Source organism: Lithobates pipiens, unplaced genomic scaffold, assembly GCF_037356315.1.
Source record: "Lithobates pipiens isolate NorthernLeopardFrog02 unplaced genomic scaffold, aLitPip1_a1.2 Scaffold_10, whole genome shotgun sequence".
In the NCBI taxonomy this organism is placed as follows: Eukaryota; Metazoa; Chordata; class Amphibia; order Anura; family Ranidae; genus Lithobates; species Lithobates pipiens.
The window spans coordinates 61,005,858-61,028,506 of NW_027507686.1; the positions used below are offsets into that span (position 1 = coordinate 61,005,858).

The window sequence follows — 22,649 nt, forward strand, 5'->3', positions numbered from 1 at the left end:
GCAAAGTAACGTACTTTGAATTGCCTGCCGATGGCTCCGTGGTCGCGGGTCCCGCAAACTCTAACGCCACGGGGGTACCTGCGATCGTGTTACGGAGCTCAAGAACGGGGGAGATGCCAATGTAAACAGCATCTCCCCTTTCCGTCTAGTGACAGCACACTGATCGTCTGCTCCCTGTCATCGGGAGCAGTGATCAGTGTGGTGTCACACACAGCCACACCCCCATACAGTTAGAAACACGCCCCTAGGAACACTTAACCCCTACACTGCCACCTAGTGGTTAACCCCTTCAATGCCAGTGAAATTTTTACAGTAATCAATGCAATTTTATAGCATTGATCGCTGTATTAATGCCAATGGTCCCAAAAACGTGTCAAAATTGTCCGATGTGTCCGCCAAAATGTCGCAGTCACGAAAAAAAATAGCTGATTGCCGGCATTACTAGTAAAAAAAAATAATAATAATAAAAATGCAATAAAACTATCCCTTATTTTGTACACGCTATAACTTTTGCGCAAACCAATCAATAAACACTTATTGCGGTTTTCTTTTTTTACCAAAAATATGTAGAAGAATATGTATCGGCCTAAACTGAGGGAAACATTTTTTTTTTATATATTTTTGGGGGATATTTATTATAGCAAAAAGTAAAAAAGAATGCGTTTTTTTTTTCAAAATTGTCGCTCTTTTTTTGTTTATAGCACAAAAAATAAAAACCGCAGAAGTGATCAAATACTACCAAAGGAAAGCTCTATTTGTGGGAAAAAAAGGATGCCAATTTTGTTTGGGAGCCACGTTGCATGACCGCGCAATTGTCAGTTAAAGCGACGCAGTGCCGAATCGCAAAAAATGCTCTGGTCAGGAAGGGGGTAAATCCTTCCTGGTCTGAAGTGGTTAATGGCATCTATGGCAAAGCATAATGCTTTTGGTAGTTCAGCCAAATCCCGGGCTTGTTGTGCAGGAACCTCTTTAAGGGCCTGTCTAAATGTGTCCTTTAGGGATTGACAGACACCTATTGCAGCGACTGCAGGCTGAGTAATGGCACCTGCAAAGAAAAAAGCAGATTTTAACAGGAATTACAACCTTATATCTGTTGAATCCTTAAGCATTTGTGCATGGTCTACTGGGCAAGTTAGACTTTTATTCACACTTGAAATCGCAGCTTCAACTGCCGGTACCTTCCATTTTTTTGGTGAATTTCTCCTCCATGGGATAGAGAACTGAAAATCTCTTTGGAGAAAGAAAATACTTATCCGGGTAATCCCATTCAGCATAAATAAACTGTTCTAGTAATGCATGGACAGGAAACACATGCAATGGCTGTGAAGGTTTTAAAGGAACCCAAGGAAGAAACCAAGCTTTCACCAGACTCCGTTAGGGGTAGCATGAAAGTAGAACGAACCATCTCTGTGAGGCCGCGTACACACGCGGGGACTGTTCGCCCAACTTTGTCCGTCAAACAGTTTCAGCAAACAGTCCGCTCAAAATTAGCATGGACGGACATGCCCACACACGACGAACGAACAGTTTGCTGAAACCGTGCGCGATGACGTGAACGGCACGTACGACGGGACGAAAAATACGACGTCCTATACACTGCATTATAACTTTCGGCGTGTAAATCCTTTCTGAGCATGCGCGGAACTTAGTTTGACGAACAAGGCTACACACGGGCGGACTGTTCGCTCAAACAAGGTTTCAGCGGACAGTTTTACGGAATTTCCGAAAAACCTTGTTCGTCAAACTGTCCGCTGAAAGCCCACACACGAGCGGACTGTCCGCCCAAACACTGTTCAGCGGACAAAGTTGGGCGAACAGTCCGCGCGTGTGTACGCGGCCTAAGAGATTATATTAGCAATTTCTCAGATTGCAAGGTTGAAAAAGGTTAATCTACCGTTGTTTCCTCAGCAGAGGAATCATCGGTTTGCCTCTCCTCCTGATCGCCTGAGGGTAACACCTCATCCTGTGCCCACTGTTCCTCTTGCAAAGGGTCTAAGGTGGGGGAGGGGGGATCTAGCATGCTTAATATCCATTTGAATGGAGGATGCGATTAAAGCTGCTAATCTTCCTTCCAGGCCTTGCAGGGTGGCGTAAAAGACATCTTCAGTCACATATACAGGGGCTCAGATGTGAGAAGCAGCTGTACCACCAATTTGTTCCAATGGCTCACCCTGGCTTGCCATAATTAGTATTTCAGGCGAGAATGACAGTGTGGAGACACGACTGGAGTTCCTAACGCCTAGGGGTGAAATCTGTGTTTTTTTTGGTACGCATAGTCCTAAGCACAAAAGCAGAGGCACTATTAAATTTCACTATTTGCTGAACATAGTCGCTATCAGCCGAGGAGAAATTGTGCCAGCTGATTCGTGCGTCCTCGTAGACGTTACATGACGCCGTTCCTAGGCCCCGTCCCCTTTTTAAACCCACCCCCCTCCTTTCGTTTTGAAAAATATTCCCCTGGCTTTCAGGTCCGCAGACCGAACATGAGGGGGAGAGGCAGAGCCCATGACACCAGCAAGCATAGAAAACAACTGTTGGAGCAAATTTCGGGACCTCCGCACCCCCCATGGCAGGGGGTACACCACTGATGTTTCCATAACCCTCTGGGGTCCCTTCGGGGGGAAGAAAAAAAAGCATTGGCAGGTCTCTTACCTTGAAAGGAATCCCCCTGTGCAAGCTGCTGCGGCCACACACAGACTGACACTGAGCTTACAGTGAAGACAACAGATTTAGATGCTGACCGCCGGCTGTCAAATGACGGCCAGGCGGCGCGCACCTATTGTGGCGGGAGGGCGTCATATGACGTCCTGCCATTTAAACAGGGAATGCGCGCGATCTTGCACGCACATCCCTGTTCCTTCGGTGGCGGCGTGTCACGGAGATACCGCTCGCCACCGAGGGGGTGAACAGCCATTGCTCATGGCTGTTTACCACGTGATCGGCTGTAATGAAGTCACGCCCGATCACAGATGGTCACACCCCCACTGTGTACGGTGCATGCACGCGATCGCAAGCACGCTGCGTGTGCACGTCGGTTGCGGCGTGTTCCCGGGAACAGTGCTCGTCACCGACGCTGGTAAACAGCCATTGGCTGTTGGGTGGTGATCCTTTCACAGCCAATCACTAAATGTAAACAAACCGCGGTAACGAGATGTTAACGGGTTCTCCTCCTCACACACCAATCGTGTGTGAGAAGGAGATTGCGGTAACATCTCATTACCGCTTACAGTGTACACCAACCACACTGATTGCGCCCCCCCAATAAAGAGGACCTGTCACCACCCATCATAGTACCTGTCACTCACAGGCCATCAGAGTACCGAGTACCTGTCACCAGGCCACCAGAGTACTTGAGTACCTATCTGCAGCCCATCAGAGTACCCGAGTACCTATTTGCAGCCCATGCCTCATAGAATATATACGTTGGGGTGTTTGCTTTCCAAAATGGAGTCATTTTGAGGGTAATTTCACTGTCCTGGTGCTCCAGGACCTTCAAAAGTGTGATAGGTAGGAATGAAATGAGATGTGTCATTTATGCTCCTAGAACGCCTGAACGTACTACTTCAATGTTCAGCCTCTCTATGTGACCAGGCTGTGTAAAAGTCCTACACATGTGGTATTGCCATACTCAGGAGTAGCAGAATGTGTTTTGGGGTGTAATTTTTGCTATATACATGCGGTGTGTTCGAAATATCTTATAAATTGACAACTTTGTGTAAAAAAAAAAAAAAAAAAATGCGGTTTCATTTTTTTTTTTCCACATTTTTCAAAAGCTTCTGGAAAAAAAATGAACCGTTCAAAAGACTCATTATACCTCACAGATTATACGTTGGGGTGTTTGCTTTCCAAAATGGGGTCATTTTATGGGTAATTCCATTGTCCTGGTACTCCAGGGCCTTCAAAAGTGTAATAGGTGGCTGTGAAATGAGATGCGTAATTTTTACTCGTAAAACGTCTGAAGGTACTACATCAATGTTGGTGCTCTGTATGTGGCCAGGCTGTGTAAAAGTCTCACACATGTGGTATCGCCGTACTCGGAAAGAGTAGCAGAATGTATTTTGGGGTGTAATTTGTTGTATGCATGTGCTGTGTGTGAGAAATAACCTGATATGACAATTTTGAAAAAAAAAAAAAAATTATGTATCTTCATTTTGCAAAGAATTGTGGGAAAAAATGACAACTTAAAAAAACTCACCATCTTACTTACTTAATACCTTGGAATGTCTACTTTCTAAAAAGGGGTCATTTGGGGGGTATTTGTACTTTCCTGACTTGTTAGTGTCTCAAGAAATGAGATACACCTGATGTACTGAAGGCCTGATCAGATGTGATCAATTTTCTGTGATTGGCACCATAGTTTGTAGACTCTATAACTTTCACAAAGACCAAATAATATACACTAATGTGGGTTATTTTTACCAAAGATATGTAGCAGTATACATTTTGGCCAAAATTTATGAAGAAAAATTACTAATTGTCAACATTTTATGACAGAAACAAAGGCATTTTTTTCACAAAATTTAATTTTTTTTTTTTTATTTATAGCACAAAAAATTAAAAACCCACTAGTGATTAAATACCACTAAAAGAAAGCTCTATTTGTGTGGAAAAAAGGACGCAAGTTTCATATGGGTACAGTGTTGCATCACTGAGTAATTGTCATTCAAACTGCAAGAGCGATGAAAGCTGAAAATTGGTCTGGTCAGGAAGGGGGTGTAAGTGCACTGTACTGAGGTGGTTAAAGTATGTGCACATACTCCCTCTAGTGGAGATTTAAGGCATGACAACATTTTTCCCTAAAGAAGTAAACATAGGTGGACTTTTTAGTTCCCAAGTTTCTTCCCTTAGCCCCGCTGCAGGATTTGCTGATTTAAACAGTCAATCCAACTTTCACCATAACGGCCAGCTGCATTTTGTAAACCTTCAAGGACCGGGTCCATTTTTATCGGGGGTTCCACTCCGTTGAACCTGTAAAAAAAAGCACCCCGTCAGGAAAAGCTTTTAGGTAATGTAGCATGACCAAAGCCTTGGATCCCTGGGTCCAGCCCTCAAAGAGAGGCGTTACAGGCAAAACCTCATGCTTCCTATACGAGGCTCGGGTACCATCCACTTTGGCCTCAGTGGCACTTTGGATGGATCTGGACTATGGAGGCTATTTAAATCCCGCAAGGATCCCTCCTGGAGCTCCTCAGAGCACATCTTCACTCATGATCAACACCTTGGATGCTGTCAAAAAAACTGAGGTACTCCTGGTAGGAGGAGGGGTTATCTAGGGAGTAAACTTCCTGTATTGGGTATACCAGTGAGAACTGAATTGAGCAGTACAGTGTTACTTGAATTGTATTCCAGGATTTGCTTGTCGTCAGCTGAGTGCTTGCAATAATTTGACTTTAATGAAAGAAAATAAAATTGCAGATGTGACCACTCCCCTCGCAAATTTGCACTAAATTTGCTTTGACATCGCACATGGCAAGCAGAAATCGCAATGCAAATTCACACTGTGTACCTCTTTAAAATTTGCAGTGCATAAGTTTGAACTGGGGCTGAAACCTGGAAGTTGATTGGTTTCTATGCAGAGCTGCCCCAGATTTTGCACTGTTCAGGTTTAGTAAATAACACCCACAGTATATGTGATTTTCTTCTTTTCCTGTATTTTAATCCAGGCACCGCTCACTAAAGAAGACAGCGTTGGTGCCATGATGAAAATCATCTATTCCCTGAGTGAGGAAAAAAGTGGCACTTTTGTGAACTGGGAAGGAAAAACTATTCCATGGTGATCTCAGTGAACAAGTCAAGGAATGCACCATACTAGCTGGATTGGGATTTTTTTTTACTAAAGTTATTTGTACATTGTAGGTACTGTTTGATCGGATGTCCACAGCTGTGAAGAAAAGATTTCCGTACAAATAACTTCTATAATGTGGTATATTGACATTAAAAAGTCAAAATGAACTAAAACATTCTTATTTTGGAAGTTTCCATTAATTTCTATGCACTAAAGTTTTCTGTAACTGAGGGACTAGCTACCAAACCGATGAAAGAAAATAAAAACACATGTATATTACTCAAACTTTTTATTGATTATATAAACACATTAAACACCAGAATAAGAAACATTAGTAGAAAAATAAAAATTTTACCTTTTAAAACCAATCACTCTATTGTACATGTTAAACTGATCATGAATTATCAACAAAGGTGCGTGGATAGGCATATCTGTAGGAGAAGCTATGAATGATGGTTTATTATTACAGAATGCCAATGAGAAATGCTCTGCACAATATGGAGCGTAACGTTCTGCATTCGTTTATGGCCAAAACCAAACAGCAATGTTAATGCTTTATCACAGGCATAGTAACATTCCCCGGTTTCTCAACAAATACTGCACTGTCCAACTAATGTAGGCATCTGTATCATTCTCAGAATGATCCATCACGGAAAGAGGAGGTCATAGTGAAGCATCGATGTGTCTGTGCAGTTGTTTAACACTTAATCTTAGCACAGTTACCTATAATCAGGTGCACTAGGATTCAAAAAATACGACTAGTGATTGCATGTGCTTCAAAGATTTTTAAGCATGTGTGAAGGACTCAAAATTAAAGGGGTATTTACAAAACAAAAAAAAAGAAAAAAAAAAAAAATTTGTAGAGTTCTTCATCCTGCAAGACGCCATGCACCTTCAGTCTGTTCGAATGTCGGCGAAATCGGAAGTTACTATGTTATTTTCTCTCCGGAGCAGATGTCCCCCATTCATAAGAATAGTGCGATTTTTAATATACATTCTGGCCCCTAGATGGAGATGACAATTTTAGTAAATGAGTATTTCCTATGACAGTGATGGCGAACCTTGGCACCCCCAGATGTTTTGGAACTACATTTCCCATGATGCTCATGCACCCTGCAGTATAATAGAGCATCATGGGAAATGTAGTTCCAAAACATCTGGGGTGCCGAGGTTCGCCATCACTGTCCTATGATCATAGACTCCAGCTTGTAGCCATAGGGGGGTATTTACTAAAGGAAAATCCACTTTGCACTGAAAAGTGCACTTGGAAGTAAACTCGCTGTAGATCAGAGGGGGACATGCAAGGAAAATAAACAGCATTTTAGCTTGTATATGATTGGATGATAAAATCAGCAGAGCTTCCCCTCATTACCGATTATACCCCTTAGATTTAGAGCGACTGCACGTCCAAGTGTACTTGCAATGCAAAGTGGATTTGCCTTTCATAAATAACCCCCATAATTTGGTATTTTCTGGATGGATGTAAACCCCATTCATGAAATCTGACCTAGGCACATATATTTGCAGTGTTTACCTATCTTTCTCTAAATCTCTGCTGCTTCCTTCCTCTGTCCTCAGCATGCTAACTCCTGACAAATTCTCAGACACAGGAGATAAAAGTAGCTGGAAATTTGTGTTGGGGTGGGTGATTAGCAGATAGCTGGTCTATTTACAGCACAGCTCTGCATGTTTCTTTGTTTCTCTGCCTATGTGGAGTGGGGGGTGTGTGCCTTTCCGTATGGCAAGAACTCACACCCAGTGGTGGAAAGGGAAGAAAAATTTCTAACATGGCTGCACTTTCTAAAGAATATGGAAAGCTGAAGACAGCAGATATACAAGTAAAACTTATGTAGAGAGATTTGTTTCATCTCTGTGTATCATCTGAGGCTGTTCACTTTACTGGATATATATATAATATGGATTTACATACACTTTAATTCACGCTACTCTTATGAATGAAAAACATCTGCCCAGGTAAGAATATAGCCTAGTAACATTTGATTTTGCCGGCATTCACACACACCAAATGTACAGGATGAATAGCTCCCCAAATAGACCCCAAAGTGTAAGTACAGTAAATCAGAGACTTTTTCACACCAATCTGCATGCTAAAACAGGTGCAGGCTAGTGTCCCATGTACCAGGGGTGAGGGGAGGGGCCTTGTGTTCTACACAAGGCACTGTTGACATTTTTCTTTTATTACTTTATTGAAACGTCACAAAATGACAAATTCTGCCACTAACAACCACCCGTATTCGTGGCAGCGGCACAAAGCTACTGCCTTGCAATTAGCAGTAGTGTTGTCATGCTGGCATTTGGGCTGCCTATAAGGTCCATTATGTAGCTTGACAGTATGCACTTTATAACAGCGTTAAAGGGCCAGTCTGCCCACAAATGACATTTTATTTTGCGGTGGATACAGGCTGACCTTCATCCAGTGTGCTCTAGGCTCTCTTTGGGACTTGTTTTGTGTGCCTTAAAGTGCAGCTGTCCTAAGAGGATTATAAGGGCCGTCATTGCTGGCCTTCTTCTGAAAGAATGTTTCAAACAAATTCTATCTATTAGGTGCGCACAGATGAATTCCTGAGACACTGACACACAAAACAAAAGGCTTTAGGGGTGAGAAAACAAACAAAAAAAAAAATGCTGCTTTACCACTAGCAGGTACCACCGGAAGATATGAAAGTACAGGTAAGACGGCTATTTTCACCCCCCCGGCACCAAGGATCATATACAATGCATACAGCAGACTCTTCTAGACAATGCTAGACTATAAAGAGTTACAATCTGGATTCATTTTTAGTTTACAAATTGCATATTTCAGAAAGAGAAACATAAAAACACCTATTCAAAAAAATGAATATAAATTTTATAAAAAGGTTGATTTAGTATACAATGGCAAAAGCTTTCATGAGCAATAATATTCCAAACAAATACATGAAAATGCAAGCAAAAAAGAGAACCAGCTTCAAATAAAAGGGCCCTTACACACTGGCTGGTGTGCTATAAGGATGGTGCAAGAGACCTGAATGGCATATGGGTCATGCCTGGCAGTCAGAGAAGGAATGCATCATGCTGATAGGGTTGCTTTAGGCCCCTTTCACACTAACGTCCCGTTCAGGCCCGCCTGTCAGTTTTTCAGGCGGACCTGAACGGGTGCTCCATAGAGCTCTATGGAGCGTCGGATGTCAGCGGTGACATGTCCGCTGACATCCGACCCGCTCCGATCCGAAAAAGTGTGACGGAGGAAAAAGCTATTTTTCCATCCGTCTGCGGATCGGATCGGATGACGACGGGCACTGCGGTCCGTCGTCATCCGATCTCCCATAGGGGAGAGCGGCGCTGTGACAGGTCCGTCCCTGCACAGTGTGCGGAGACAGACCTGTCATCTCCCTGCTCAGCGGGGATCGGCGGAGTGATCCCCGCTGAGCAAACGGACATCCACGGGGCGGATCAGAACTGATCCGCCCCGTGTGAAAGGACCCTTAGGGCTCATGCACACAGCTGGAAGGGGGCCATAAATGGTGCAGGAGCATCCAGAACCTCCGTAAAATCTTCATTGGGACCCACAGCCATTTCATACAGCCGTCCATTGACAGAAATTGCAAGATTGTATAAAGCACGCCCCACAGACGTATACCCCAAATGTAGACATTCTGTGTTCAAGCGGCATCTTCCTGCGCACGTACTTTACGCATGTGCTGGCACATACCTGCATACAGCCACAGTAATTGCTGCCAATGGGCAGCTGTGGAAGTATTTAAAGGAGGTTCAAGATGCTCATGCACGTTGAGGCTTTAAAGTGAAACTAAAGGTTCTGATTTTTTTACATTACAATAACAAACATGTCATACTTACCTGCTCTGTGCAGTGGTTTTGCACAATGCAGACCCAATCCTCCTCTTCTTGGGTCCCCCCACCAGTGCTCCTGACCCCTTCCTCCTGCCGAGTGCCCCAGAGTAAACAGCTTGCTATGGGGTGGCACCCAGGCAGGCTTGCTCCTGAGCCACTGCACTACATGTCCGTCCCTCCTCATAGGCTCACTGACTGTGATTGACCATGGCTCCCACTGCCGTCTCAGCCAAGGAGAAGGGAGAAACTCTGGAGAGCCGAGGCTCTCGTGCACAGCGCTGGAAGACAATAGGGCTCAGGTATTAGAGGGCTGCTGCCCAGAGAATGCATGAAGGTATAAAAAACCTTGAGCCTTTGACAAGAGGTCTCAAACTGTCGGCCCTCCAGCTGTTGCGAAACTAGTCCCATGAGGCATTGCAAGGCAGACTGTTACAAGCATGACTCCCACAAGCAGAGGCATGATGGGACTTGTAGTTTTGCAAAAGCTGGAGGGCCGCAAGTTTAAGAAAACTGCTTTGGAACCACTTTAGGGTAGACATGATGGTGCAGTCTTCCTGCTTTGCTAGGCAGAGAAACCAACTGCATTTTGCTACCACATAAGAAGCACCTATATTATGAGGGTACATGCTGAATCTGCTCAGTGGGGGGGTTTCAAAGCAGAGAGGACTATGACAACCAGCTTTTTTTTCTTCCAGTTACATAGAATAGGCAGTGCAAGGGCTTATATGTACAATGCTAAGTAATTCTCTTTATAGATCTAGGAACATAGTGAAAAATAAATACAGCAAATATACAAGGCAGAAATGGAAGCACAGATTACCCACCGGCTAGGTGTACAATTCATCAGATCACTGTAAGCAGTGTAATGTCAAACTTTGGAACTGAGCAACAGTAATTGCCCTTTTATCTATGAGCTAAGCTGGAGTAGAGGATCTCAGCTTAGCTTGTTCTTTGAATGCTGCAGTTTCTTGTTGACTTGTGTACAAGCCAATGACAATGTGATTTATGTATTAGGGTTAGGTGCGAACTAATATTCAGAGACAACGGTTCTCCATCATGGACAATACTCAGTTTGTTTTCAATGAAGGACACAGAAAATTGTGTTGCAGGATGTAAACCAGCCATGTAGGCCATTTTCTTATGGTGAATGCAAATGTTGTAAGACCATTTGTCTACACGCTACATTGAAGAGCACCTAAGTGGTTGTAAATCTCAGACATGTAACATGAACAAATCATATCCCTCTATAGTGTGAACTTGTCTCAATCCAGAACACTAAGTGTCATTTTTGTCCATCGTCTTGTTCCTCTGCTATCAGAATGAGTCACATCTAATGATTTTTCCTGACACCAAGAAAAAAAAAAGTTGACAGGGGAGGGATCCCTAGATTGACAGCATCAGCTCTGTTCCTGTGTAAATGGGGGGGGGGGGGGTTGATTTACGTGTCACTTCCCTCCAATCAGCTCTCCTCACTGAGGAAACTTTAGCTCTCCACCCACTTCTTTTCAGAGGTGAGAGATCATCACTTTGAATGGATGTAGGGAAAGATAAACAGGTACAACTTATGTAGGAGGATTTGTTTCATCACCTGAGGCCAGTCACTTCACAGGGTATATGTGAGGGTTTACAGACACTTTAACTAAAGCTGCTCATACACTTAGATTTTTTTTCTTTAGCCTAATGGCTGAGAAAAAAAAAAAAACTAATTCTTTTGCTGCTACTACTGTTGTTGTGACAACCGCTACTGGTGAACAGAATACTTGAACAGCGGCTGCATCTGATTGGATGCAGCCACTGAATGTACAAAAAATTTTCAAAGGATGTCAGGCAGGAGGGTGGTGACAGGGCCACCCACAGGGCAAGTATATCCAGAATCATCTGAAAAATTGCAGTGTATGGCCAGCTTTAGAGGCACTCATATGCAGTATCTGAAACCTCTAAAGTGCACCCGTGAAGATTTATTTTTTTATTTTTATTTTTTAAAGTGTATGTAAACCCAATTTTTTTTTCTTTTTAGCATCTTCCATCATGACTCACTGTATATACTGTAGTTTTCTTATGCAAATATTTTCTGTTGATGCTAAGACAATGCCTCAAAATTAGCAGCAGCATGGTCTGCTTGTCATGTGCACTGTAGTTGGCCATTGAGCTTCCTATTAGATCAGATAAGAAGCCACCAGCCAAGTCTGCACGGCATGCCGACAACACTGTTGCTCATTGCAAGACAGAGTTGTCAGGCTTCAACATTAAGCTGTTACTTGCAGGATCTCCAGGTAGGAAACTTCGAAATAACTTCACAAAAAAGATTTGCTTAAGAAAACCGTATACTGTAATTTACATACACTATAAACGTTCTTACTATGAATATCTTGTATCTCTAAGTACTTGGACATCACAAAAACTCCCTATAACCCAATCTATAAAAACTCAGGCCAACCAGACATGCATAGATTTGTCTCATTTGACCCACATGGAAGGAGGACTCCCCACAGCTTGCAATTCTATTCAGACAGACGGGACACCTACAGCTGCTTGAACAGCCACTGTCAAGATGATCACTGATTGGCTGATCATTTTCTATTCAACTTTTGTTTAGCCAGATGGTGACAACAGGGCTACCCACAGCTTAAACTTTGGTTGATTCAGCAGGAAATGAGAGGCATGGGTGGCAGCATTACCAACCATCTTGCTAGTCACTATCTTTGACCTTTCCCCTGCCCGCCACCGTACCCCTTACTAATAGACGCACCACCATGATAAAAGCTTCTGGTGTCCTATTCTCTGCAGACACCAGGTTTAAGATCCTAGTTCTTCTAGCTTTAGGGGAACAAATCCCGTCTGCCCACAATATATGGATTTTTTTGTCTGCGCTGTTTCTACCAAGAACGCCTTAGAATCAATCATCGGGATCGAAGTGGCAGTGAAAAAATAAAGCAGCGGGTCTACCAATATGGGGAGGTGCCTGGTACACGGCGTGGAAGAGGGTTCTTGGGTGGAGATAGGTTTGCTTCCTGACAAACTAGATGCCTTCAAAAAAAAAGATTGTTTTTTTTCCCCAAAAGTCTCCTGAAGGGCACAGTGGTATATTCAGTATTCACAGCTAAAAAATACCCATGTATAATACCCTTAGTATAAGACAGCTTTTTAAAGTCTAAATCAAAGTCTTTCAGATGCAGACACAACCTGCTTCTAAGACAATGCAGACAGATACCACACAACTATCGCTATGTGTTTCATGAACTCGCAAGCCATACAGGAGTGCCAAGTTACATTAGGTGATGAAGCCTATGGCAAGTAATGTAATTGTTAAAAGAGAAGTTCAGGGTTTAAAAAAATAAAATAAAAAATAAACACACATTTATACTCAGCTAGGTGGATAGAGCATCGATCTGATGCTGCATTTGTCCCCCGCCAGCTCTGTACTGAGAACAGAGATCGAATACCACTGATTGCTCAGTTCTCCCCTCTGCTCTGAGCAAAGAGCTATGATTGTCAGTCAGGGGCTCTCTGCTCTCCCTCTCCAGTGTTCACTGGAGAGCTGGGCTGTGGAGGGGCTGGCTCAGACTCTCAGTGGATCTCTGAGAGGATGAGCCGAGTGCCTAACCAGGCTTCTGGGTGGATACTGACTATATGGTTGGGATCTTTTCAGAACCTGGACTGGCATAATGATCTGCACTCCTGTAATCCATCGGAAAATTAAAACCAAAAAAGCTTCGGCCATACTTCAATCTGACTGCCTTTTAAAATGATTTAGAATTATTAGCACGACAGCAGGACAATCTGAAAAGAACCAAGTAAAAATGCACTTCAAGTATGGTTGCACGATCGGAAAAGGATGAAAAACAGTTAAAACAGTCAAAACAGTTTAGCAGCATTAGCACTAAAAGAAGTGAATACAATTTTAAAATCAGTTAAAAGTGCCTAAAGAGGATCTGCATTGGGTGCCGTTAATCATTAAAAACAACCCAAAAAAAAGGGGGAAGGTGCAGAGTAGGGTGCATATTTGTTCTTCTATCATAGATCACCTTTTAGAAAAATTCAATAGAAAACGGTATTGTAATTCCAGAAATGGTAGCGATTGTAAAATTGTTGCAATGCTGTATTTAGTGGGTTTCGGAGAGACAGTCGCTTATTATGCCAATGTCTTAGAAAACAGCTGGTGACAATGGCATGTAAAACCCCTATTATATTCCAGCTGCATGCAGCAGGTTTATCCTGGGCACTGAAGAACTAGAGCTTGATGCCAGTGAGCAGTTCTTTGAACATGTAGGCAATCTTATGGACTTAAATCCATCAGTCATATTGACGGTGATATTTCAGACCAAGGCTCCAATACTGGGCAGCCATGGTCAAACTCCATACTTAAATCCAAGATGTACATCTTTGACTGCGCTGGAAAGGGCAACCAGTTACAAAGTCGCTAAAATCCTCAAGAAGGAAACAACAAGCACACAGAAAGTCTGACCCACACCCAGGACTAATGCTTCAAAGGGAATCATTTCCTTGGCAGCAGCTTTGTACACTCCAGCAATGGCAGCACCTATTTAAAAAAATAAAATGAAAGTATCCATATTATATAGAGGTAGTGGATGTAATAATAATAAACTAAGCAATAAAATGGTAAATTTAAAAATGTTTAACAGCAAGCAAATGAGCTCGGATATGTCAACGTTTTGGAAATCAGTACTCAAAAATATGAGGTCTGCTCATAGCCCATAGCAGTCAGGAACAGTCCCCACTTGCTACCTGAAAATGATTGTCAGCATAATATCTAGAGACTTTAGAGAGCTAATGGATCCCACAGCAGAAAAAAAAAAAAAAAAGAAAAAAAAAGAAAAAGTGCCTTCTACACATATAGAGATTATATATACACAGAGTGTGTGTGCGCGTGTGTATATTATATATATATATATATATATATATATATATATATATATATATATATATATATATATACACACACACACACACACTGTCCAATGTTCTGCTCTATACCAATGTCTACAAGTCATCTTTTTTCCTACTTGATATACAATCACGACCACTTTATTAGGTGCACCTACAACTGCCTTAATTCTTCGTGGCATAGATACAAGGTGTTGGAAACATTCCTCAGAGATTTTGGTCCATATTGACACAATAGCATCATGCAGTTGCTGTAGATTTGTAGGCTGCAAATCCATGTTGAGAATCTCCCATTCCACCACATCCCAAAGGTGCTCTAGTGGGTTGAGATCTGGTAACTGTGGAGGCCATTGGAGTACAGTGATCTCATTGTCATGTTCAAGAAAGCAGTTTGAGATGATTTGAGCTTTGTGACATGGTGCATTATCCTGCTGGAAGGAGCCATCAGAAGTTGGGTACACTGTAGTCATAAAGGGGTGGACATGGTCAGCAACAATACTCAGGCTGTGGCATTTAAATGATGCTCAATTACTAAAAAGGCCCAAAGTGTAACAAAAAAATATCCCCCACACCATTACACCACCAGCCTAAACCGTGATACAAGGCTGGATGGATCCATGCTTTCATGGTTTTATGTCAAATTTTGACCCTACCATCTTGCATCTGAAATCAGGACTCATCATTCCATTTTTTTTTTGTTTTTGTTGAACCCGTTTCGAGTTGTAGGCTCATAGTCCGGTTCTTAGCTGACAGGAGTGGCACCCAGTGTGGTCTTCTGGCTCCTGTAGTCCATCTGCTTCAAGGTTCGATATGCTATGCATTCAGAGATGGTATTCTGCATATCTTGGTTGTAATGAGTGGTTATTTGAGTTACTGTTACTTTCTATTATCTTGAACCAATCTGCCCATTCTCCTCTGCCATCAACAAAGGCATTTCCACACAACTCCCACTCACTGGATATTTTCTTTTTTTCTGACCATTCTCTGTAAACCCTAGAGATGGTTGTGCATGAAAATCCCACGATCAGAAGTTTTTGAAATACTCAGACCAGCACATCTGGCTTCAACAACCATGCCACATTCAAAGTCACTTCAATGCCCTTTTTTCCCCATCCCAATGCTCAGTTTGAACTTCAGCAAGTCGTCTTCACCACATGTAGATGTCTAAATGCATTGAGCGGCTGCCATGCGATTGGCTGATTAGTAATTTGTTTTACCAACAATTAAATAGGTGTACCTAATAAAGTGGCCGGTGAGAGTATGTTTCCTTATGTATTCTCCTTGTGTTCCATGAGCTACAACTCAAACCCTGACACCTGTCCCCTGGCTCCACCCCATCAGAAGGGATGCCTGGTGCACTTGGCAAAGATGAGGCGCCACAATGTGCGGGAAACTAGCCAGAGACCCTGCCTCTCCATGGGGCCGAGCCTGCAGAGGTCCTGGATTCCTGGACCTGAGGAAGGAGTCCCAGACATCACCCTTACCTGTTAGGAGTGGGGTCCATGAGGCTCAAAGAATAAAAAAAATTTAAAATAAAATAAATAGCTCCACTCTCCACACATCACCAAAAACTGGGAGGTAAGCAGATAAGAGGGATGGAGGGGACAGCATAGGAGAGAACCTGCATCTCACTCCCACGTTATATCAGAAAGGTATTTGGGAGTCACGTGACCACACCTAATACAATAAAACAGAAAAATAATGTCACTGCAATCTAAAAAGTAAGAATATTTACTTAATCATTGCATTTGTATGATTAGAGCCCACCAAGGGGTGAAGAGCATGCGATGAATCAAGCAGACTGAGTGTCCAATGTCCCTGCTTGGTACAATAAAGCTTTTTTTGAGGGCTGGAAAATGATTGGTGTATGACCACCATTATTTTGCAGATGGCATTATAATGGATTATTTGAATCAAAAAGAGCTGGCAATTTGGATGCTCTTGAATAAAAGTCCTTTATTGGTTACATGGGTACAGGCTATATTGGATAATGGATTATACCGGAAGTGAACACACTGGAAGGTTCATCCTCCAATGGCAATTTAGAGCTATGGTGGCACCAGAGGTAGCAGAATTGCCACCAGTCTATCACAGTGCCATCACAACAGAAATTAGAAACGAAGAGCAAAGATAGTGAACTGCAAGTTGCACATTGAACAATCCCATACATCAAAGATATGATTGCTGCCTCAGTCTACCTCCATCATGGCCATAGACCACAATGCGTTTGGACCTCCATGACTAAGCCCATTGGCAGGGTGAAACACATCAGGGCGGTTCCTGAGACCGAGGTAGACTCAGGCTGCCATCAACTCTTTGATGTACAGGATTGCACAGTGTGCAGCTTGCGGGTCACTACCTTTGCTCTTAGATACTGTAAACCATGGGTCTTCAAACTATGGCCCTCCAGTTGTTCAGGAACTACAATTCCCATCATGCCTAGTCATGTCTGACAATGCCTCATGGGATGTGTAGTTTCGCAACAGCTGGAGGGCCATAGTTTGAGGATCCCTGCTGTAAACAGTTTAGACAAACTGTTCACCCAGCCTGCACCCTGGATGGGATCCACCGGACAGGGCTGTACAAGCCAGAGCAGGGATCTGAAAATTTAAGTAGGTTCGCAAAAATAGAACCTGTTATCCAGATCACGACCACAAATTATTGCTCGATAGATCAAGGATCCTGTCTAGTGGACAATAGTATAATAGCAAAGTATGTATGAAACAAATGCCTAGCACATTGTGTTATAACCCAGAGTTTGTGAACTGGGAATAAAGAGCTTAGGCTGGAAGCCAAGAAACTGCATTTTCTACCTAGTTTATGCAGTGTTCTTAGGCAAACTCATACACACAATCCTGATGCAGCTTATCAGCATGTACACAAAGGCTGATGTTATAAAAGCTGAAAAGCTCCAGATACACAATACCATCAATTGTGTAAGACCCAAGGTAATAACTGTTAAAACCGGAGAACTGTGGCTGCTATCAGTAATTTGAAATAGGGAATGCAGTAGATAAAGTATCAACATTAGTAGCAGTGATAAATCCACATGCTTACTTGTTAATATCCCTGCAGATATTGGTCCCACAATTCCCATCAGCAGGATTCCCACAGACATGAATCTCCCATACTTGTGGCGTCTCAAAGTAAACAAAGCTAGCAGTCCAGCGGGTATATGAAAGAAGAGCGAGGAGACCAGCGCCCACAGGAATACGCCATACCACATCTCTGAAAAAAAAAAAAAAAAAAAATCCAAATCAGGCATATTCAAGAAAAGAGGATTTCTGAAAAACAAGCAAAAAACAATAAGGGAGACAAATAAATATTTGCCCAGGCATGTAAGAATTTCTGCTGAATCGTTGGAACTGGAAGAAACCTAGAAAACGGTGGTTCATTTTTATTAAAATTAAATTTAAACACAGTAACTATTACAACTTTTTTTTTTACTACTGTAATAACTTTTTTTCTTTTTTAACAAAGTAAAATAAACAAAAAGAAAAAAACACTGATTTAAATGCTAGGTTCACTTTTGAAAAAAATAAATAGAAATGCCTGTTATGCAGGAATTAAAATGAATTGTGAGTACAATCTCAGGCAAACACCTCCGTTGGCTCTCTTGTTACAGGCTTTTCAGTTTGCTCGCTGGTGGAAGGGTGGGGTGGGGTGGGGGGTCCATGCTGGGAGAATACAATTATTACTGCTGGCTATAGTGGCCAGCAGTAAGACCCCTTTCACACTGGGACGCTTTGCAGGCGCTACAGCGCTAAACAAAAAATAAAATAAAAAATAGCGCCTGCAAAGCTCCCTGAAACAGCCACTGCTGTCTCTCCAACATGAAAGCCTCGAGGGCTTTCACACTGGAGCGGTGCGCTGGCAGGACGCTCAAAAAAGTCCTGCTAGCAGCATATTTGGAGAGGTGTATACACCGCTCCTAAACTGCTACTGCCCATTGAAATCAATGGGGCAGCGCGGCTATACCACCGGCATAGTGCTGCTGTAGGATCGCTTTGCGGTGGTTTTTAACCCTTTCTCGCCCACTAGCAGGGGTTAAAACCGCCCCACTAGTGGCCGAATAGCGCTGCTAAAAAATAGCGCCACTTTCACACTGCCGGCGCTCGGGTGTCAGCAGTAAAGGGGTCTAACCGAGAACATACTTCAGACCACACTCTGCCGAAAATGGGTCACAGGAGTGCAAAATGAATTCCACTCCTGTGACCCATAGGAGAAGTCCAGCCAAACAAGCTCAGGCTGCAGCTCTCCTTTAAGATAAAAAGCCTTCTGTGTGAAGCAGCCCCCCTCATACTTACCTGAGCCCCATCTCTATCCAGTGATGTCCACGACTGCCTCGGCCGTCCAGGACTCCACTCCTCATTGGCCGACACACTGCAGCGGCGCCATTGGTTCCCTCTGCTGTCAAAGTCAGTTAGCCAATGAGGAGAGATGGGGCGAGGCCCAACAGCGGCTCTGTGACTGAATGAACACACGGAGCTGCAGCTTGGCTTGGGTGCCCCCATAGCAAGCTACTTGATGTGGGGCACTCAAAGGGAGGGAGGAGAAAGGAGAGCCAAAGAGGGACCCGAGAAGTGGTGGATCTGGGCTTCTCTGTGCAAAATCAACTGCACAGAGCAGGTAAGTATAACAAGTTTGTTATTTCTATTGAAAAATAAAAAACTATACTGTACAATCACCACCTCCTGGCTCTTTAACCACTTGCCGTCCGCCATATAGCAAAATTACGTTGGCAAAGTGGTTGCGATTTCCTGACCAGATATCATATGACGTCACCAGGATATCAAGCCGCTGCATGTGCCCGGGGAGCTCATCGCATCGATCGTTGTTTTGGTGTGTCAGTCTGACACAGTGCAAAACTTCGATCTAGGTAGAGGCTCTGACAGACACGTGATCAGCCGTGTCCAATCACGGTTGCTCACGATGTAAACAGGAAGAGCCGTTCATTGGCTTTTCCTCACTCGCGTCTGATAGACGCTGCTGCTCTCCTGACAGGGGGAGTCTGTGCTGATTGTTTATCTGTGCAGACCCCCCTCGGATGCCCAGCCAGGACCACCAGGATGCTGGCAGGACCACCAGGTATGCCACTCAGTGTCCAGGCGGCTGCCAATCAGTGCCATTGAAAAATACCTGCCAGTCATACCTATCAGTGAAATCCAGTGCCAGCCATCAGTGCCATCTATCAGTACTCATCAGTGAAGCCTTTCAGTGCCAATTATGAGTGCCTATCAGTGCCACCTCATTGGTGCCCATCAGTGAAGGAGAAAACTTATTTACAAAATTGTAAAAGAAAAATGTAAAAAAAAAAAAAGTCAGTCTTTTTCTTTTATTCGTTTAGCAAAAAAAATTAAAACCGCAGAGGTGATCAAATACCACCAAAAGAAAGTCTATTTGTGCCAACAAAATGATAAAAATGTAGTTTGGGTACAGTGTAGAATGACTGCACAATTGTCATTTAAAAAGTGACAGCACTGAAAGCTGAAAATTGGCCTGGGCAGGAAGGTGTGAAAGTGCCCAGTATTGAAGAAGTGGTTAAGGGGTTTATGATAATGTCTCCGCCATGATTGGCTGTCATATGATCGGAAGGCTCCCAATCCCAAGTAGCAATTGGACGCTTTCCTTTAGGTGCCGGAAGCGACCAGGGCGCGAGCTCTCGGCACAAGCTTGATTACATTTTGGTACGCAAATATGTTACTTCTCAATAGCTGCTCAAACACAGCTAGCAGACACATGAAAAGCACAAAAACATGGTGAGACTCGCCACCCAAAAAAGGTGCAGGAGCTGAGATGCATGTACATGTGACACACGGGTGTGAATGGGGCCCTCGTAAGATGTGTGAACGTGTGACACACGGGTGTGAATAGGACCCTCATGAGATGCATGTATGTGTGACACACGGGTGTGAATGGGCCCTCGTGAGATGCATGTACGTGTGACACAGGGGTGTGAATGGGGCCCTCATGAGATGCATGCATGTGTGACACGCAGGTGTGAATGGGGCCCTCATGAGATGCGTGTATGTGTGACAGGGGTGTGAATGGGGCCCTCGTGAGATGCGTGTATGTGTGACACACGGGTGTGAATGGGGCCCTCGTGAGATGCGTGTATGTGTGACACACGGGTGTGAATGGGGCCCTCATGAGATGCGTGTATGTGTGACACACGGGTGTGAATGGGGCCCTCATGAGATGCGTGTATGTGTGACACACGGGTGTGAATGGGGCCCTCATGAGATGCGTGTATGTGACACACGGGTGTGAATGGGGCCCTCATGAGATGCGTGTATGTGTGACACACGGGTGTGAATGGGGCCCTCATGAGATGCGTGTATGTGTGACACACGGGTGTGAATGGGGCCCTCATGGGATGCGTGTATGTGTGACACACGGGTGTGAATGGGGACCTCATGGGATGCGTGTATGTGTGACACACGGGCGTGAATAGGGTCCTCATGGGATGCCTGTATGTATGACACACGGGTGTGAATGGGGCCCTCATGGGATGCCTGTATGTATGACACACGGGTGTGAATGGGACCCTCATGGGATGCCTGTATGTATGACACACGGGTGTGAATAGGGCCCTCATGGGATGCCTGTATGTATGACACACGGGTGTGAATGGGACCCTCATGGGATGCCTGTATGTATGACACACGGGTGTGAATGGGGCCCTCATGGGATGCCTGTATGTGTGACACACGGGTGTGAATGGGGCCCTCGTGAGATGCCTGTATGTGTGACACACGGGTGTGAATGGGGCCCTCGTGAGATGCCTGTATGTGTGACACATGGGTGTGAATGGGGCCCTCATAAGATGCGTGTATGTGTGACACACGGGTGTGAATGGGGCCCTTATGAGATGTCTGTATGTATGACACACGGGTGTGAATGGGGCCCTCATGAGATGCGTGTATGTGTGACACACAGGTGTGAATGGGGCCCTCATGAGCTACTTTGGCACGTCTGTCTTGCATATAGCAGTCCATTGAAACCAATAGGCTCTCCTTTGCATGACACACAACAACAAAAAGTGTACTTGAAGAGATGTAGGTGTGAATGGGACTATGACAACAAGCCCTCCAGTGTGTAATAGGGGATCCCTCTGAAGCCGGCAGTATAGCGCCCTCCAATGATGAGCTGCCATGGGTTGTCACCTCACACACAGAGGATGTGGGGGATGGGGCGTACACAGGGCTCTTCTCTCACCCGGGAAGCCGCACAGGGCGGTAGAAGTGGGGCACACCGAGGCATTTCCAACCCGAGGGACCAGGCTGAGTCTCAGGATCTGCTGTAGAAGCCCGGTCTCTCCCCCCGTCCCTCCGCTGTCCATACTTCCGCCATCCACCGCCGTCCAGGCCTTGACTGCTCCCCGGAGCTTCCCAACTCAACTTCCCCGAGCCTCTCTCGCCTTCTTCCCCGGACCCACACAAGTTACAGAGCAGCAGCCAATCGATGAATGAGGAAACTATGGGGCGAGGCTGTCAGAAACTATACTTCCTGATTATTGGTTACTGTGCATGTCTGTTATCATTTCAACCAATAAGCGGAGCGCCTACTTTGTGTGCGGAAGTGGCGTTTTATTTGGGTTTTTTACGTATCCGCAGTGCATTAGAGAGCAGGAAGTCATGTGGCTCCATGTTTGTAAAAGGCATTTTTTCCCTTGATCTCTCCTACAGTTATTAAAGGTATTCATTTGGTTTTGCATGAGAAGGGCAGGTTATGCAAACTTGCATCCAACTCAAAGTTCCTGCCCCTCCCTGTGGCTTTCTGCGGCAAGTAAATGCTGCCACCTTGAGCGCAAGCGCCTTACAGGGTATAACCCGCAGGTCCGGTGTTCCGTAAGATCCGGTGTTCCATCACATATGGTGACCCATCACATTTGGCTACCCGTTGGACGCCGCCATATGCTCTCCAACACTGTGGCGATCTGTGCTTGTGCAGAATTTTGTGGCCACAGCCCAGAGTCAGGTTCAAGCACCACCATCCAAGTGGACACAGATTATAATTATGCCGAGCGAAGCGAGGCTGTGCCCAAAGCGTGGCGAGGGCCCTGTGGCAAAGTCGACTTACAACAGTGTTGGAACGCATATGGTGG

The 22,649-nt window shown here is 44.3% G+C and overlaps 2 protein-coding genes across 2 annotated transcripts in view; one reads left to right on the forward strand and one right to left on the reverse strand.

Moving 5' to 3' along the window:
• Nucleotides 1–6,064, forward strand: part of LOC143931066 (C-signal-like) — a 29,958-nt gene extending 23,894 nt beyond the window's left edge. The window contains exon 6 of the mRNA XM_077455733.1: nt 5,664–6,064. Coding sequence (XP_077311859.1) covers nt 5,664–5,777 — 114 coding nt within the window. The 3' untranslated portion in view covers nt 5,778–6,064. The remainder of the gene's footprint in view (nt 1–5,663) is intronic.
• Nucleotides 6,060–22,006, reverse strand: TMEM170A (transmembrane protein 170A). The gene is made up of 4 exons (XM_077455734.1): nt 21,761–22,006; nt 17,600–17,770; nt 9,269–14,177; nt 6,060–8,872 (listed from the first exon to the last, which is right to left on the reverse strand). The coding sequence occupies exons 1-3, from the start codon at nt 21,882–21,884 to the stop codon at nt 14,047–14,049; spliced, it is 426 nt and encodes a 141-aa protein (XP_077311860.1). The 5' UTR covers nt 21,885–22,006; the 3' UTR covers nt 6,060–8,872; nt 9,269–14,046.
• Nucleotides 22,007–22,649: the final 643 nt, after the last annotated feature.